Source organism: Nipponia nippon, unplaced genomic scaffold (genome assembly GCF_047370975.1).
Source record: "Nipponia nippon isolate SJK-2023a ecotype South Korea unplaced genomic scaffold, ASM4737097v1 scaffold_24, whole genome shotgun sequence".
Classification (NCBI taxonomy): domain Eukaryota; kingdom Metazoa; phylum Chordata; class Aves; order Pelecaniformes; family Threskiornithidae; genus Nipponia; species Nipponia nippon.
Genome location: NW_028262341.1, coordinates 389755 through 410121, shown reverse-complemented (window position 1 = coordinate 410121; position 20367 = coordinate 389755). Strand labels below are relative to the sequence as shown.

Here is a 20367-nt window from a genome sequence, read left to right as displayed (position 1 = left end):
ATCAAACAAGCCCCCTTTATCACAATATTGCACAGATCTACAGAGAACAATATAAATTAGATCTATTTTTAACACTATTAACTACAAGTAAGTTCACCAGAACCACAAATACTTTTTATGTCCGAACAATCTCTGGTTCCATAATGGGCAACTTTAACCTTAGTTTCTGACCCTAGGATTATTAGTATTATATCATTTTGATTTGGCTTGTCATTACCAAGACAGCATCTAACAGGCTCTGTTCTGCACGTATGATGATTACACTGAGAGTTCTCACTTCTGTTTTTCTCTTGGATTGCATCATTTACATAGACCCCTCAAAATCATTTAGTCATTTTGTATCTAATTTGCATTAATGAAGATAATTTTCAGAACTTCCTCACTAAATGCTCAAGATACAAACAGAAATGAATATTATCTTTTTATTGTTAACAACAGCTGCAAAAGAAGCCTTTCTTTTCAGCATCTTAAAACATTCAAATCCGACTCAGGCTTATCTACAGATTAAAAAAAAAAAAAAGTATTTTTAAATGACATAAAAAACTCTTAAATGTCATCCTTTGAAAATGGATAAAATTATTCTTTCTGCCTCTATCTTTGACACTAGAAGAATGATACTTTTTTAAACATACGTGATAAGCAATATTATCCCAGAAACAAGTAAGTGTAACTATTTTAATATGGATGATTGCATTTATAAAACTAACAGTTAATATGCAGCAAGGTATTGCTCCCTAACTGTATGCTATATTATTCCTGATACAATAAAGTCAAATCACCTATTGCGTAAACAATTCTTTTTCTTCACATTTAAAACAGCCATAATAAATCCCACTAAACTTCTACAACATTCAGTTGCTTTGAATTCACATTTTAATGTAGCTTGCCTCCTAAATATTTTTATATATCAAAACATTAAACGTTTTCCTATAGTATTCAATAGAATCCAGATGATTTGTTAGCAGCTACTCTATAGGCAATACCTGGGATGCTATCCCTATGAATTGTTAGGGTAAAAATGCTGGAAGAAATGTTACAGATACTCATCTTAGCCTTAATGCTGCCAGGACTTAAACGACGATTTTTTTTGTTTGCCTTTTTTTTTTTTTTTAATTTTTACACATGGTCTTAATAGAGTCTCCAAGATTCACTTTCTCTGGAAAGCTGCCTACAATGGGATCAGATATTTTTCTAACTTTTATACATACACAAGAATAACTATTTGATTACATTTTAATGCTGCGTTCATCACTATGGTAGGTGACAATATAGTGAAATATGTGGAGAGATAAGAGTCGTCCCTGAGTGATGTAGACATGTTATGCACTACCCAAATTTTCTTTTCTTCCCTCTCTTAATTTAAAAACAAACAAACAAACAAAAGCGCCCAGGAAGAAAGGTCGTAACAGAATAAGACAGTCACAAAAGCAAACCACTACAGCAAGAACAATGCCACCCAACTTCACCAGCTCTATTCCTCTATTTGTTAAAACACCAGCCACTGGAAACAGTGACACAGTTAATATGAGAACTTCCATGTCTGCTGTGGAATTTCTAATGTCTACATACAGAAAGATTACTGCATTCTGGCCATGAGGAGCATGCAGACATCCAATGCGAAGAGTGCCTCTTTAGTGTTGGCAAGAGATCCATCACTCCTCAGCAAATGCAATTTGGCTGGAAACCACTTGTTATAATGTCTCTTTGACAGCCAACCAAATTTCATAAAATTAAAAGCTCTTCATCTTATAATGTTCAACACATTTATTATATAAAGAAAAAAAAAAAAAAAGAGGAGGCATTATCTCTTTTCAGTGCTAGCTTTCAAGTAGTAAAGACTCCTGTCTATAACGTCAGAATAAACAACAGGGAAGCAATGTTTTCATAAATTAATTTTTGGAGGATAAGTTAGATGATATGCAGCAGTAGCTAGCTTTATGTTAGACCAGCTAGCACTACATGCTTAACCTGTATGTGACCCCTTAGAGAAAAAGATACAGATTTCCTTATTCTAGAGTAGCAGTATTGAAATGACTATTTTTTTAACCTGCTCTCCTGAGTCAATATATGTATACAGTGCTGACCTTTTCTAATGCAAGTGCTCATCATCCTGGGAAGTTATCCTATGATATTTTATCCTGTGAGACTCTATAAACGTTGGGAATTTTTTTAATGATACAAGCTATGATACCACTCAGAAAACACTAGAATTAAATAGAATTAAATGTAGTCACTATCTATTTAAACTTGCTCTCAACAGGCACAAACTAATATTGCTAAACTATGTGGCCTGAAAGTTACCTCAAAGTCTGATGCTTTCAAGCTTTTGCTCAGCTAGACACATCTGAGGGCTCTGACAGCCATCCATGAAAAATTTGTATGGAAGGAGGAAATCTAAATTGAGGCCACTGAGGTCTTCTTGGAGCTCCTTCTTTCAGCATCCTGTTATTACTGCTCTCAGAAAAACAAAGTGCCCTGGAGAGGGGGATAGGCTTGCAGACTTAATGACCACCAGCGGCATTAAACAATAGAATAACCCAAGACATTGTTTTGGAGCAGAGCAGAGAGGCCCCTAGAGAACTGCAGCTGCCCTATGCTAGCAGTCCAGGGGTAAAAGTGACAACACGTAGGTTAAAACAGAAATTGCCCTAGTATGACAGAAGGCAGTGAAAAAAATTAATTTCCCAAGCAGAGAAATGAACCTGAAATCCAGAAGCTTCTAGTTAAGGCTTTTTCCATGCTATCTTTCAAAAGAAGTTATCCAACATGCTGTTAGTTTGTCTGGCTATAAAATTAAGAGCACTGTGTGGACCTCAGGTATTGTAGTATTCTTTTATGTCAGTGTGAATCCTTCGCACTGCTTGTCAAAATGACCGAGCAGCTCAAGAGCTCCCAGTGGTAACAAAAAGCAACTACATAGCATCAAATGAATCCTAGAAAACAAGACTGCAAAACCATTCCCTAAAGCCTTATTTTCATACAGTTGTCAACATCCTGATGCTATTTATTAATTCCTAATTTATAAAATACTTAATCTGAAAAAAAAAAACCAACAAAACACCTTAAATTAAATTTAAGATTTTTCACCTTGATTTTAGAAACATGCACTTGACTTTAAAAGTTCATCTAAAATACTGGAGAAACAAAACCTAGTGCCTGTTATAGAAGAATAAACCTAATTAGCATAGAGTCTCCACACACTGCCTTTGAGGCTTTCGAGAGAGGGCATTCAGGTTTCCAGCTATGGTATGTCTTTCCAGTGATCAGAATTGAAGCCAGACTTCATCTCAGAATGTATGCATAGTCAAATTATTTATTCATCAAGAACAATTAACAGTAAAAGAAAATTACTCTTTTCTCTTAAATGTAAGGTGTAGAACACCGGTCTCTCAACACCAACAACAAAGACATTCCTCCTGTGATTCAAAGAGAACACTGAGAAAAACACAAATAAAATAAATTCATAACGTGACTTTACAATTCCACTTGCTCCCTCTCACACAAAACCCTTCAAAATGTCATTTCAAAGATCACTGTAGTTGAACAGGAGTTATTTAAACTAAAATAACTAGTTTACAGAAAGAAAGGATTAGATGGGGTCTTGCCTTATAGTTTATCCCTTTTCTTGCATGGGACTGTTCTCTACAATATGTTTTTGATGCACTCTGTATAGTTAATATTGTTTTAAAAGATCTCATAACAACTGTTTTGTATCCTTTTATTTTTTGCAGAAAACACTCTTCCCAGCTGAAGTTTCATGTGGTCTCTGCAGAAAACAAATGGCCTCAAAAGTGTGAGTATTAACTGAGGATGATGTTTATAAGAACAGAAAAATTTGATATTGATCCTGACGCAAATGGAAGAACACAAACACAATTTCATTTCAACACCTAGGTAAATCTTCTCCCATTGAACTGGGCTACTGACTTTCTATTAGGCACCTAGGAAACAACACTTACTGAGATTTCACAGGTTAAAAATTAAAATTAATTTGCAAATTGGTCTGCGAAGAAAATAAAAACAGGCATCCTAAATGGAAGACTGGCAAGCTGACCACTGCATGTCCTCTTCTACTACAGTCCCAAGAATCCCAACACCTTTAACCAGAACAATCATTCAGTTTTGCCCACAAAAGCAATTTGAAATCCTACATATTTTAGAAACACTCCAACCACTAATGAGAATTTCACAGTGGTTAGTATAAAAGTAGCCCAACTTGGATATTTTAACTTCTGGCTACTTTCCACATACAATGAACATTTATCAAGTAATTCTTTAGAAGATAGCATCTGCAAATTTATAACGGTTCACTGGCAAGAAACTACTGCTTCACACTCCCCCCCAGAGTATGGGTAAATCATCTATTTAATTTCCATCAAGTTCTTACTGATTCAAACCAAAAACTGACAATACGAAAAATAATTTACAGAAACAGCAATTACAGAATTTAAAAAATAACTCTTACCCTAAGTGTGACAGAAAGCATTGTTATCAGGATAGTTATTATTTCTGCATTATTCATGGGCAACTTCTAAGAAGTAAATGTGTGCAAAGTTACATGGATGACAATGACAGGAAATCAGAAAATGCTTATGATACTAACCTGTCTACAGTCAACATGCACACACGTGCTCAACCATTACTACAACTGCTTATATATAAATTTTAAATTAAGAAATACCAATGGTATATTACCCAATTTAGAAGAAAGGTTGTTGAGAAGCCTGACAGAATGCATTACACATTTAATGTAAAATATGTTTATTCTGTAAATTATTGTAGACATATGATATTCTCAGTCACTGAGAAATTAATGAAACTAGTAAAACCTAAGACCAATGGGGATACATACTTTGCATTATCCTGGAAAGAAAAGCAAGTCCAAAGTGATTTTAATACTCAGTTTCATAGCATTTTTTAACCTTCTTTTTTTTTTTTTTTCCTTGTCACTAGGTAACTGAAATAGCCAGAACAAGTAATCACTTAAATCCTCATTACCTTATAGACCTGGCCAACGGATGCATGCTGCACACATGAGCACCCCAGTATATTAAAAGAAACATATCTAACAGGATTAGCATTCAAGATGTGAACTGCATTGAATTTTTGCTGAAAGCCAGAGGAAAGAAAAATGTCCATGGATTGCAGTGAACATTTAATATTTTAAAAGCTTCACCTCGACTGACAGAACAGGTAGGAATGAGTTCAGAAGACAAAACACCAGTCTAGTCAATACAGTCACTGAGTAACAAGAAGTTACCAATATCCTCTCATTCCGAATGCTTTATAAGGCAACAGAAATTCAGTTGTTCTTCCAAAAGCCTATGTTACATTGCCTAGTGAAGAACACCTGAGAAAGTCCCTTTCTGAAATTCAGCAATGATGCCCTCAATAATATGAGAACTCCTTAAAAATACTTGTCACCTAGGGTAAATACATCACTCACTGTTAAAATAATCCAGCAGATTTCTGGCTACTTCTAAAATTTTCCATTATGTTTTAAAACTGGACTTGCTCGAGTCTAAGTTTCACTTTGTCCATCCCACATTACTCACAACCCTACAGCAGCTGGCTGTCAGGGTGTGAGGGCCGAGCCCTCGGAGAAGCAGGGTGTCCAGTAGCAGAACAAGGACACAAAAGCAATAGCTTAAATTCTGCATTCAAACGTGCAAAGGATTTTATACCTAATGTATCAATGGATTGCTTTCCACAGGTCCATCAGCTTTTACATTTACTCAAACACAGAACTACACATTTCTTTTTCTTGCCCTCAGTGAGAAAGCTGATTTGTTCCTGTACAGAGGTACCAAACTGAGGTTTCTATTGCAGCTTCTCCTTCTGACCAAGAGATCTGCCAGTGGATCTGGCAGTGCATGCCAGAAGGCTAATACTAGATGGAGAAGTTTATGAAGGCTCCATTAAGGAACTGAAGCTCCAAACACATGCTTTTACCCTGATTTCTCTGCAGGAAACCATTAACACCGTATAAATGTTATTGATGGTCAAGAGAAAGAACAGATTAAGAGTATAATCATTTTGCTGAAGGATAAGTTATAAGTGTAGATATTCAAATTAGGGTGGTTATTTGCGAGCCATCAGTATTAGCCTGAAGAAGCTGAAAAATGAAGACAAAGAAAAACCCAACCCTAAAATATGCACAGGTTTACACTTACTACTCAAATTCCAGCGAGGGAACTCAAGGTAATTAAGTTGATGTGCATATGTAGCTGAAGGATTGAGGCCAAGGGGGGATTAAACAGCAGAAACTATAGCAACAGACTAGGGACAATAGCTGAAGCATTCAGCGCAAGTGAACTTTTCCCCTTTAAACCTGTGGACGCTACAGAAAATCCAATTCAAATTGCGACTAGGTTAAATCATATCATGGAAGAGTTTTAGAAAGGTAAATATCACCATTCAATTTAAGAGTTTCAACTTTACTGTAAAAGAGCTAGTCAGCTTCACAGGCAAATTTTCTTTCTCCCCCCATATACCATTATGTGGAAAGCCTTTCAATCCCTTTCAGGAATACTGCAATATGCAGCCAAAATTGTTTTATAAATCCCACTGTATATATAAATAACTGTCTTTTATTGACTTAAATGAATTTTCAAGCACGATTTAAATCCCTGCAAACAAAACAGTTGTTTGTATTTACAGATTTTACCAAATGCCATGTATGTAAACCAGAGACTGTTTTGTTAAATATTATATTATTACATGTATATGAGATATAAATCTAACACTGCAGATGCATGTTACTATGAAATGAACAGACATGAAGCTAAATTAGCTACAAATATACGCATAGCACAGCTTGATTTATTTCTACAGGGCTACAGAACACTGTCAGAAATAGTTACAGTTCAAATGTACTGTGATACGTCCAATACATAACTTTTCTAGAAAAACAGAACAAAATAATTTTCAATTTAACAACACTAACTACAACTTTTACTTATTCTCTTCTTTTACAGAAAGACCATCTCCATGCGATAGAAAACAGGTGCAATGAATTTAATACACCATCTTTTCTTTCCCCTAAAACCTGTGAATAATTTACCCCAGAGGTGTAATTATATGACTATAAGCATAAATGAAAGACTTAAGTAATTTTTGTTACTCTGGCAATAAACACAAATACAATTAAGCAAGAACAAAACAAAATAAATTACTCTGCCATAAAGAAGTAACATTTCTGAAAATTACTTTTGGGTTCTTGACAACTAACAAGTTCTGTTTGTCTGACTGTCATTGTTGCTTTGCAGAGCAATACAAACAATACTTGTTTAGCTATCAGTGTATAAAATTCTCATGTGGAATTGCCAGTCATTTGAGATTGCTTTCTGTAAACTGTTCCCTGCTTTCTGCACAATACATAAGTTAATGTGTATGGCAAACCAGTAAGCATTACTACATATATATAGAATAAACAAAGATGTTAAAAGGTACCCTTGTTTTTAAATTTTCTGACGCTTATCTTTCAGAGTCTAACTGCACAGGCAAACTGAGAGAATCTAGCTTTTGTTCCAAGGAAAATCTGAATGACTTAAACATTTATTTTCAGGTGTAAAAAAATTTAAAAAAAAAATCCAACAAGGCACCAATCAAAGTTTTGGCCCAAACCCGGTAACACACAGACAAGTTGCTCTGCTGATATAAACTCCTCCACAGTTTCTATTCAGCACTCAGTCTCCTGGTGATTTCTGTATTACACGGGATGCCTGCAGACTGCCCTGCCAAACACTGCTGTCACCTCAAGACTAGAATTTCGTAGCCTAGATTTTTATGATAAAGGTATAAAGAAGCTGACTAGCAGAATCTTCATGCCAGGTTTTGTGATTTAACTGATATTTCTAGGACAGACAGGAAGACTAATCTTTATAATCCTACACCGTAAGCCTCAAAGAAATCAATAAAGCTTAACAAATCAATAAATGGAAGCAAGGAATTTTTGAGTTTGGTAGCTGGTCTTTTGAGTTAAGAATAACAAAGTTCACATGTGATATAAAAATGAAACACTATATGCTATTCTGGCAAAATACTGAAGCGTTTTGTCATGAAGAACAACAACTTATTATTGCTAAGTATGTGAATACACAAAACCAATGCCAGTCCAGCCCAATGATCTGACTAATTTTGGAGGTTATGGCCAGCAGAAGAATTCCAAAGAAGACTCTGAAACGGTAATGATGCAGTAACTTCAGGGAAAGATTTTTTTCAGTAGATTTAAAAGAAAAAAAAAAAAAAAAAAGAAGAGTCACGATTATGTAATCTTTCATGTATAATTCCAAGTATAGTATATTTTGTTTCAGATTTATTACAAAAACAAAATCGATGTAGACCCCCACAAGGGGTGAAAAGCAATACCATCATACTCCACTAATAGAATAAAGAATTAATAATAAGATGAGACTGGCCCATTTAAAACATAAAAGCTTCCCAAGTCTTTCCTGCACACTAGTAACCATTTTAAAACATCATCAGCATGCTGCCCCCTCAGCAATCAAGGTTAAGTACACAGAGTAGCTTTGGATGGAGGATGCCCATTTCTTTGTTGTGTTTAGTGAAATCACTATGTAGGAAAGACTTCTAATGAAGAACGCTTCTAAAGCATTTGCAAGGAAGTGAGTTCCTGGGCGGTCTCTTTGCAAATACGTCTCATCTGTGAACCGAGCAATGCCTAAGTAGCAAAGAATATAACAAGCTGCATTCTGGTCATAAACTGCTCTTTTTCAACTTAGTTTGCCTATTGCTGCGCAAATAGCACCATTTCTGTAGTGAAGCTCCGAAATAATGGAGCTTGTTACTTATTTATTATTTAAATACAAAAATTTTCCACCTCTGTCCTGCTCCTGTGCAGCTCCCTTCTACTGATCACCTCATAAAACTGGAATGAAATTAAGTGCAACATTATTTGCCTAGTTACAAAAAACTGGCAAGTTTTTTGCCACCAGCAGTTAGATCAATGGAACATTCATTTCCATTAATATTTACAAGCACTTTTTTATTCTTGAGTGATTTACCTCGGATTTCAATTTATTGTGAAAAGCACCTGGAAAACATCTTCCACTCAATTTCCATTCTGATAGAAACAGTCTCTTTTTCCTGCTTCACATACCACTCCATCCTGTGCTTTCTGATTTTCTCAACATTTCTTATAAAATGTCCTCTTAACAAGCCTTGGAACATTTTAATCTGTTAAAGTAAATCATGCCCACTTTAAGTATCTTTCAAATTTTTATGATGGTGACATTCCAATGAAGCAGAGAAAAAATAAATACAAACATCCAAAATTGATTGCCGAAATGTTTGCAGGTGTTAACACAGTATTTGCTTTCCATCATGATTTTTCTTTGGACTAGAATTTGTAATGATGCCATAACTATGCACATTTTATCCAGTTAAAAAATGTTTGTCAAGAGAGAAGATAGTGAGGTTTGTCTATGAGTTTCTTTCAGCTCCACACACTCCTGACAAAACAGTAAGATGGGTTTGTCAAGTTGTCAGAATTAAATAGCTGTTCAAGTATTTAGGGAGGTAACATCCAAAATATATCTATTGTAAGACCCGACCTTTTTGAAAGTCAACTCCACCATTTAGAGATCAGACAAACAGACGTTATGAATAAAACATAGAGAAGAAAGCATTATGGCATGTTTGATGCACAGCCTTTAAAGAAACATGGATTAATAAGGGCTGAGTTTTGTTGGGTTTTTTAGTTTAATTTGAAGAAATCCTTCATCTCTAAACTGTTCTCTAAGCTTTAACAACATTTCTTTCCAGATTATCATCTCATCTTCTAGACCATGCCAAAACAAAGTAAGCATTAGGGACCTTAAAACAACTTCAGTTGTTCCTAAAGGTCCCTTGTACCAAATGTAAGAATTTGCTGCACCTAGTCACAGTTCTGCCTTTGTAATATACACCTGTAGGTGGAATGAATTTTAACTTGTCCTACATGGGACAGCAATATGCCAGTCAGAAGCTGACCACAATTTGTTTTTTTACCTTGGCAGAGGAATAGCCACGCTCTGCTGTGCACAGTAGGAGGACCTGACAGAAAGAATGTATTATCTGCACCCTCCTGAGTCCTCTGCATCTCATGTTTGTGCTGTTCAGCTGATGATTGTGCCATTGACAATACGTGAGATCTTTCTGGCACAAGGAAAACAAAAAATGAAAATAAAAAGTTGTGCACACCAACAGGAAAAGACCTCTCGCACACACCCGGCAGAAGTGAGATATTTGCAGTCCTTGCACGGGTTATGTGAACAAGCCAAGGGTTCCATGCATTCTGCATTCTTGCATGAGCCTACAGAGGTGCAGCCACAAACTTTCCCTTATTTCTGGCCAGTAAATTCTCTTTTAGGTGCCAGCTACCAAGGCTGAGAAATAATATGGGTGAAAGGATCCATGATGGCTGCAGAACCTCATACAAGAAACGTCACTTTGGGATACGTAAATGCCCCTTCCTCTTCCATCTTTGTGGATCCAATTGCACATGACTGACATAGGTCTTTTTGCTCACAGGATGATGGAAATGAGGATTGCAATCACATCAGTCAAGCAGGCATTCAAATACTGCTTTTTAGATCCAACATCAAGCTCTCGCCCATGCAAGTGTGCAATGCTTACAAATTTAAGTGGAATGGCCCACATGTCAGCTTTGTGGATTTCAGGATCAGTTGAAGATACTACCTGAGCAGTAGCAGAGCAAGTGTTGACAAGCAGCAAGGGAAGTACAGCCACCAGCTGGCAGAACAGCACGACGCATTGAGTTACCCACTTAGAGGGACTCTGTGATGAAATGTCTTGGCCTCTAAAGCAGCTTCCTACTGACAAAAAGAGACTTAATCTCATCAGCGTCACCATGTTAAGTCAGGCATATGTATAAATAATGCCATTTCTTCTTTAAACTGGAACACATTATATAAGTGGACTGGCTGACTTGTGCAAAGGGTTGAAAACATGCGTGGTCACTTTGTCCAAAGAACTGAGAAGACAAAAGGAGCTTGCTTACCTTGCACCTATTCTGTTTCTTAAAAGAGGAAGAAGGATTATCTGGTGGGTACTACTAGGGTGCCTCTACAACAGAGTGCAACTCTGTCACAAGAAAGGAGGCTCAACTGGGATAAAAAAGCCAGGCTGGAGTGATGGGCCAGTCTGGGACCGATTGGCAGTACCTCGCTCACTGACACTCGTATGGAAAACCAAGTAATGCATGGACCTGGGATGTCTTTTCGTAGATAACAGCCTGTTCAGACATGTTTTTCTAGACTCTAGAAAGATCGAGCAGGTGACGGCATAAGTAGAGTCCCCTGAGCTGTGTCACCACATGCAACAGCTGTGAGGACATAGCTGGTGCTCACATGAGTAGGTCCTGAAATGCAGTTTTCAATAGGAGGAGGTGATCTTCAGTTCGTAAGTCTCTCAGTAGCACTGTTGTCCCTTGTAGCGATCAAATTCCTTCCCTTTACTGAACCCATTGATCAACTCAGAACTGCCACTCCTGACAAAGGTACGTGGCTGGAACTAGATCCTGCTAGACTTGAAATAAAATGACCCAGCTAAGTCCAGTGGTGTGGGGGATGAAACTCCCTCATTATTTCAGTGTTGGATGAGGCTGGCAGCTCTCAACCAATGTAGAAAACATCCTTTCCTTTCCTCTGCCTCTTCCCTCTCCTTATAGACCCAAAGATCACAAAGCTGAGAGCAGTTTCCTGTGTGCGGAGGGCAATGAGGTAGGTCTCTGCACTGGGTTCTGAAGACTGTCTTCAAAGACACCTTCAAGAAGCACAGCCTGAACCTGATGCTCTCTCTTGGTTTCCACATCTGGGAATGCAAGTAGACTGCATGCAAGCCATGGACATATGCAAGTACCTCAGCAGGACACAGCTTCTGCTGAATCAATCAGAAGCATCAGGTCACTGTGTGACGGCAACAGCTTCAAGTCAGAGGTCCTAATTTACATGGCTCTGCAACTTTGTCATGCCAAAACAGACATGTAAGGATCAGCTGCCTAAAGATTTCTGCACTCTAGTTTTAATTGAATGAACTATTACACATGTTCAAAATCACTACACAAGGAAGACAGACAGACAAGAAAATACCAAAACTTAAACTCTAAAACAGATAGATTCAGGATTCCACTTGTGGCCACATCTGAAAGACCCTGTATATAGACATGTAATACAAGCAAGAAGAACAAAACCATCTCTCCCTAGACCGAGGTGAGCAACCACCATCTGTTTTCACAACATTTTCAGATATATAGTGGAATTTGAACTGAGTATCTCCTAACTACAGACTTGGCAATAAGGAGTGCCCTCCATGTTAAAAATACATTTATATCATCTGTTACGAGGATAAAATGTAGAACAAAGTTCTGTACACCTAAATACAGATCATGTGATGCACAGAGCCTATATCCAGACAATGGCCTTGAAGTGCAGGCAACTGCATGTCTTAGATAAAGTGAAAGAATTAAATTGCTGCTTAGCGAAGCAACCTGCCACTACCACCTGTTAACCTGTATTGCCAACCTCATCCAACCCTCTGTTTTCTTAATATACCTTCCTAGACAATTCAAACTCTCTTTCTTTGCCATCATGAGGATTAAAGTCATGCTGAGAATCAGTAAACAGCAAGATAACTCTTTTGAGAAGTGCATGAGAGGATAATCTATGTGCATCTTACTGATGCTTCTATTTATTCCTTTAACCTTGAAGCATGTGGCACATAACCTGCAAGATGTTTTTAAATGCAGTTGAAGCACAGTGCAATGTATTAGTTCAGATAACTGAAGCTGCACCTTTAATAGTATGCCCAATTTGGCTGATGGTATAAAACCTCACTGGAAGAGGTACATTACCATAGTGCGACTGTGGATACTTACGTCAGATCACTGAAATAAGTGAAATAGCTTTTATTTCAACAAAAGACAAGAAAGCCAGGCAGGCAGGTGCTCTAGTTAGGAAATTCTTCTTTGTCCCTGGCTGAAGTTTTCTAGCTGTAAGAAATTATATCAATAATTGATTGTAATTGGGACCTCTTTAAAGGTCAGCTTTCTTCAGAAGCTGAACATCATCTCTTCTGAAGGCATGATTAGGTGAACAGAATTTCTTTCATTAGTTCCTCCACACTTGCTTTGTCTTTCTACACAAACACACAGAGAAACATTGCAGTCTGAATAACTATATTAGAAGTACTAACACAAATTGAAGGTTAATTTAAAGCAAAAATTGAACCCACTTACTGCAAGGAGAAATTTGGATAGGAATTTTCAAACATCAGAGAATTAAATACTCAAATCCCATTAAATGTCAATATAGATTGGGCGCTGACCTTTCCAAAACTCTTATAAAATTCTTAACTATAATGGCACTGATTAAGTTAAATTCTTTAAGCAAAGATTGCATGAAAACATTACCCCTTATTGGAGAAGGAAAAAAAAAAAAAAGAAGAAAATATCAACCAGCAAAACATCCTCAAAATATTGGGTACTTCCTCCATATTACATAGCTATCCCTTAAATAACAGGCGTAGTGTACGCTCTGAAAACTAGTAACTTTTTTGTACAAAAATGGTTTACACTACATTGACTTGTGAAAAAAATACTGGAAGTATGGAATTTCAAGTGACAAATTTATACAAACACTTTAATAATACAATATAGAAATTTATTCTAAAAATAGCTTTAAATAAAAATACAGAAATATGTAGAATGATTTAGTGTCTTTTTAGTCTGATGTTATGAAGCTGGAGCCACCTAACAATAAAGCAAACTTTTTACTTATTTCACCCCTAGGACCCCCTTTCCCAGAATTAGGAACAAAGCATAGCAATGGAAATAGTAAGGTTTTTACACATAAGAAATGGTGAGATTTGGTAGAGTCCATTGGAGCACTCAGAGACTTCCTTAAGAAGTGAACAACGGTACTGTATGAAATTACTCTTCCCCCCCTTCCAATTTTTCAATTTACAGACTTGTAACAGCATATCATGTGGTTTTAGGGGCATTATGCAGCGGAAGATTCTCTCCCTCTCCCCCTCTTTAGGATGAAATTTTCAACACTACTATGAAATGTTTGGACTAGCCTTAGCAATATATTGTGTCTATACACCCAGTAATGAAGATGAATCATTCCTATTTTCACAGTACTTGTAAGCAAGACAATTCCTTTTGCATCTTTAAAAATGTTTAATATAATGCAGTATTTAAAGTTAATTTAGAGAAGCTATAATACATAAATACTAAATATATCCAAAGGAATAACCATAGTAGCAACCTTTCAATTTCCATGGAAACCCTACTGAGAACACAAGATACAAATCATAGACGCATGTCTTAAACCTATGTAAATTCACACGTTGAAGATGCAGTCTACAAACAAAAAAAAGACTGCAGTATAAAGCACCAATATTCAAAAAAAATTAGCAAGCAGAAGAACTATTGGTGCTCCTGATGCACAGAACTCCTCAGAGTCAGCCTGTAAAGCATCCCTCACAGCAGGGGTACTATGCTAATAGCAGCATCTAGAAAACACCACACCATGGCAGTGATGAAAATAACTTGGAAACTGACATCTTCCCATGCAATGTTTGTAGAAGATTAAAAATATACCAAAGTTATCAACAAAAAAATCCCATTTTCCAGAAAGACATTTGTGGCCTGGGGTGGCAGTGCAGAAGCGAGGTCTGCATAGCTGTATTCTATTAAAAACAAACAAACAAAAACAACCTGCAGAACAAAAACACAGAAGAAAAGAGAACAAAAAAGCAGAATTGGGGGTGAGTTAAGAGAAAATCTCTAATCTCTTCAAGCTCATTACCTACCAGAGAAGACTTCTTGGTAAAAGCTGAGGCTTTAGAAATATATGTTCAGCCAGACAGAGCATTAAAGAAACAATGTAGGACATATCATGTGGCAGCCGAATTTATTGTTTCTCTCCTCCAACCAGGCATTAAAAACTATTACAAGGATAACTTTCCTAGGGCTAAGAAATACCCAGAATATAACACCACATTATAACCTGGCCTGACAGACTTACATAATTTAAGACCTTTCCCAGAATGCTGGGGGAAAAACAAACAAACAAACACACACACACACACAACCAACCCAAAAAAACCACAAATGAACCAAAATAGAGGTGCCTACTTCCTGGACAGTCTCTGTACACCTTGAGCCTTTGAGCTGCAGAATCTGGTAAGTTACTCCTTTTCTCGTTGCAGAGGGTGAAGTTCATGATTTGGAGAAGGTGAAAATGAAGCAGGAGTTAGGCAAAGACCAGACTGGGCACTAACACCACTTTGTGGCTACTGACAATCAAATACAGTGGGACAGAAAAGAGCACTGACAACTCATCTACTTGGGGAGCACGGATGTCAGTACTTGGATATGTAGAGCAAGGAAAGCCCCCATACTCGGCAGGCTGAAGGAAAATCACGATGCAAGTATTCTCCCAAACATTTGTACTCGAAGGAAAGCTACAACTGGGTCAAGATCTAACACCCTCAAAGTACATCACAAATGGCTAATGCCTGTCCCAATAGTACAATGAATTCCCTCAATTACACTATACAGAAGACAGAAGTTTAAACAGATGAATAGACAAGCAGTTCCACTAATAATCTTTTACAAATTGAAGTGACCATCCTTGATTTCTGAAGGACTGCAATACATAAACTCATCATTTTTGCTTCCTGTTAACCTTTTAACTGGTTATCTCAATGACTATTTCATGACTATCTCAATAATATATTTTCAATTTCTTCTTGATTAATACTGAGCCAATTAGTTCACTCTGATTTGCCAGTGCAATGACAAGAATTTAAGTAATTCTTTAGTATATTCATCTGGTGTTTGACACATTTCACATTAAATGAAGAATGGCATATCCAGCTGAGCTTCCAAAGGTAATTTAGATTAGGGGGTGAGGGGGCGGGAATCAATCCCATGTGTTAACAATCTGAGTAGGCTCCAAATTAAACGGTCTGAAACCTCACAGCCAGTAAGTAGCACAATCTAGGTCTGCTTGGCTTGAAATCTAGAAGCGTAAGTTTTACCTTCAACCACACTACCTTATCAGAACAGATGTGAAAAATACCTATTATGTAAAGAAAAGCTAAGTGGAATCAGAGAAATACACTGAGGAACAGGTGGAACTCAGATATAATCATTTTAAGGTTTTCACACTGTAGAGGACAAAACCCAGTTTGTTCGCTTTCTAGTGGGCACAAAACAAAATGGCCCTCCCAGTGACTCTGTCACGTTTCTTAATTTTTCTGCAGAAATAATCCTGTTGCAATGACAGTCAAATAAAAGTAGAGGAATGGGGATACTAAGCTTAAGAGTAACAGACTTAGGCACATACGGTTAGAAATTAAGTCAGTGTGAACACAAGTAAAGTACTCTAACTCCACCTACAAAACATAGAGGAAGACAAAAATAATCTTCACATTGTTAGTAACGTTCTAATGTTTTTTTCTGGAAAGTAAATCAGGTCTTGTGTATCTCCGTGTCCCCTTGAGAATCACAGAATCATAGAATGGTTTGCGTTGGAAGAGACCTAAAAGATCATAGAATCATAGAATCTTTTAGGTTGGAAAAGACCTTTAAGACCATCAAGTCCAACCGTTAACCTAGCACTGCCAAGTCCACCACTAAACCATGTCCCTAAGCACCACATCTACCCGTCTTTTAAATACCTCCAGGGATAGGGACTCAACTGCTTCCCTGGGCAGCCTGATCCAGTGCCTGACTACCCTTTCAGTGAAGAAGTTGTTCCTAATATCCAACCTAAACTTCCCCTGGTGCAGCTTCAGGCCGTTTCCTCTCATCCTATCGCTTGTTACTAGGGAGAAGAGACTGACCCCCACCTTGCTACAACCTCCTTTCAGGTAGCTGTAGAGAGCGATAGGGTCTCCCCTCAGCCTCCTCTTCTCTAGGCTAAACAACCCCAGCTCCCTCAGCCGCTCCTCATAAGACTTGTGCTCTAGACCCTTCACCAGCCTCGTTGCCCTTCTTTGGACACGCTCCAGCACCTCAATGTCCTTCTTGTAGTGAGGGGCCAAAACTGAACCCCGTATTTGAGGTGCGGCCTCACCAGTGCCCAGTACACGGGGACGATCACTTCCCTGGTCCTGCTGGCCACACTATTCTGATACAAGCCAGGATGCCATTGGCCTTCTTGGCCACCTAGCCACATCATCTAGTACAACCCCCCTGCCACAGGCAGGGAGAAATGCTCATCCAATCACCAGCCAATTACTTTCAACACAGAGCAGGGAAAAAAGTTAACCATTTTGAATTTTCAGCTCCAATTAATCTTTGAAAGATAACACAAATTGTTTTCTAATTTGTTCAACTGCTTAGCACTGAAGTGCATCAAAGCGCGATTTCATTCATTTTTGTCATGACACAGTGAGGCACAAGAATACAACATCTTTATATGATGAAGCAATCCCAGCTAAGTAGTATTTCAGATTATCTGTTAAAAGTTGACTCTGAAATGCACAGTGCTATCACAACTAGAATCTCAGGAAAGATAATTCTACCACAGATGCAGGATTGTTGTGAAACTTATAACCATAAATAGTTATCCATCTCAAATACCATCAATAATACAGAACTTTTGCCGATTAAAAAAACAGATTAAAAAAAAGGGGGAAAAAACCAACTGGATAATCCTCTGTAATATTAGATTATAAAATACAAAAGTTTTGACTGTGAGTGAAATGAACTGCCATTATTCATTCTTTAAAAGACATGAAGTGAAGTATGTTCAAATACAGGAAGGATAGTAACCATAGGATATATGCAGCCCCAAATTCTCAGTCTCAAATATTGTAGATATGTACAACTGCACTGCACAGCAGAAACTGTGACATGATTTTTAGAGGTGACAGCATTCATTTTAGGGGAAACATCATTTGGCTGTCACCCAGCAGAATAAATTTGGCTGAGATGTCCATTCAGGCAGATGAAGTTAGATATCTGGATCTTAATCAAGACAGACATATTAACATTCTTATCCTTTACAGATTCAAAGATTCCAAAACAAGTATTATAGCTTACCAGAAAATGAGAATCAAAACCTAACAACCAATGCATGCATTTAAAATGAAAAAGGAAACTTCAAGTATAAATTCTAAAGTTGTAAATTAAAAATTAAATTATACTTTGATATACACACACACACACCCTGCCACAATAATGTTTTCATAAACACACAGCAAGTTTTGAAACATTACCTGGTAAAAATACCATCCACAACACCAATTGTCGACTCCTCTGCAGGAACATAAGAACCAATCTGTGCCATGACTGTGATCAATGCAACTTGCTTTATATAGGAGCTCTTTCCTCCCATGTTGGGTCCAGTTATTATCATGACCCTTTCACCATCTCCCTGGAAACATAAAACGGTGGTCAAATATATTGTCCTGCCCGTGGTGCTTTTATAAGAAAGTCTGGTGTGTGTATGTGCTTAGAGGGATAAAGGACAAGTCCTCAGGATTAAACGTTTTGTTTCTAGGTGAACAGCTTGCTTCATTCTTGGAGCTCATCGCATTCATTTTTCAAGATATTATGAAGTCTCAGATAGATAAATTTTCCTAAGACCGCTCCAGGCTGGTGAGAGAGAAGCATTGCAATCAACTTCGACTACTCTTGAGCAAAATGGACAGAGTGAGGAAGAACCTTCCCTTTCTCCACCAAGGAGCCAATAAAGCACTCCAAGAACTTTCTGTGCAATTTTCTTTGCAGAAAGGGAGAAACCAATCAGCTTTCAGCATAGCCAGTGCTGTCCTAATTTAGTTGTGATCTGGATTCCTCTCCAGTTAGAGTTCTCATTGCCGAATGGGGAGAAGATCTGGCAGACAAAGACCTGACCTAGACTTCACACCCATTCGTAATTGCTTGTCTTGGTACAACATACACACATTGAAACAGACTGGCTACAACAAGAAATTAAGACATCACTGAGTTTGGCAATACTTGACTGCAACACAGATATTGTGAACAGACTGTATCCAATCTCTGATTGAGCCGCGTATCTAACCACTGAAATCCTATAGAAAATGAAATCAGATGCAAGAGCTCGTCTCAGCTGTAAGACTCCCTACAGTACTGCTACGTGTCTATGGCTCCAGAAAAAAAACTGTCTTCCTCTGGTGCAAGACAATTGCTAAAACAAAATTAAAACTCCTCAATGAATCTATAAAGCTTTCTCATAGCCTGAATCAAGACTAGGAAATTAAGTTATGCAAGGACTTTAGACTTTTCCTTCCTACTGGGTACATAGAATGCAATCCAACAATTTATGAACTAACCAAAAGTCAGCATATTCCATTGCCCCATGGGAGAGGCATGCAAGAAAGGACAAGCTGTGCATAATGAACATTAGCCACGCTACTTAGGAAACTTGGAACTGACCAGGCACTGTGATGGGATGGGGGGAGAAAAATCTCCACAGAATAAACCTCACAATGTTTACAGATTAGTTTTTTGATTGGGCTTGTATTCTGTTAAGAGGGAGGCAAATGAAGTTCATATAGGACTGTCACTTTTACATCATAATCCAGAACGCACAGAAGATACATGCAATCAGTATTTATCATATGTAAAAAGCTGTTTAGCTTTTGCTAAGAAAACCCCATCCATAAGGAAGTCTCAATAAAGTCGAATCCCAGAAAATGCCATTATCAGGAATAAAGGATGAATGTAATAAAATGCATATGACTATACATGAACAAAATTCATAACATTCTAGTCTCCAAGGTATACTTTCAATACTGCTTCTAAAATTTCATGAGGGCCACGATTTGGCTCAACACAACAGAATTTATAGATACTTAAAATCAGAATGAGTTCATCTGTTAAAATCCACAAATTTCTTGCATGTGTTTGGTATCCCTCCAGGGTCTCTCCAACCACATTGTGAGACTGGTGGCTGGTTTGCAAAGCCAGCTTTCAGAAAGAACATATGCTGCAACATCGGACCAGAGAACCCATCTGCCCTTAAAATTGCATGCAACCATAAGCTAACATCTTACTGGAATTTATGGCTGAAGTTAAAAGTACTAAAAGAATCCATGAATATTTGAAGAGGAGAGGGGGAATGGAAGAATAAGATGTTTATTTCAGGGCAGGACAAGAAAGCTTTTCCTGAAATTTGATATTTGACAACATTTCAGCTGAAAACATGACAGGACATGCATTTCCTGCGGATTCAAACACATCAGTTTAGAGGCATTTTAATAAACTGAGTTCCCACCCACCTCTCTCAAAAAAGAGAGAACTCAAACCAACAGTAGAGGCAAAAGTGATTCTACCATGATCGCTTAATTTTGCAATAGTCA

General features: G+C 37.5%; 1 protein-coding gene across 2 annotated transcripts in view; it reads right to left on the bottom strand.

Annotated features, from left to right (window-relative positions):
* MSH3 (mutS homolog 3) overlaps positions 1–20367 on the bottom strand; it is a 117658-nt gene that overhangs the window by 10767 nt on the left and 86524 nt on the right. For both annotated transcript variants that reach the window (XM_087761467.1, XM_087761468.1), the window contains one exon: positions 18259–18416. In XM_087761467.1, the coding sequence (XP_087617593.1) occupies positions 18259–18416 (158 nt within the window). The remainder of the gene's footprint in view (positions 1–18258; positions 18417–20367) is intronic.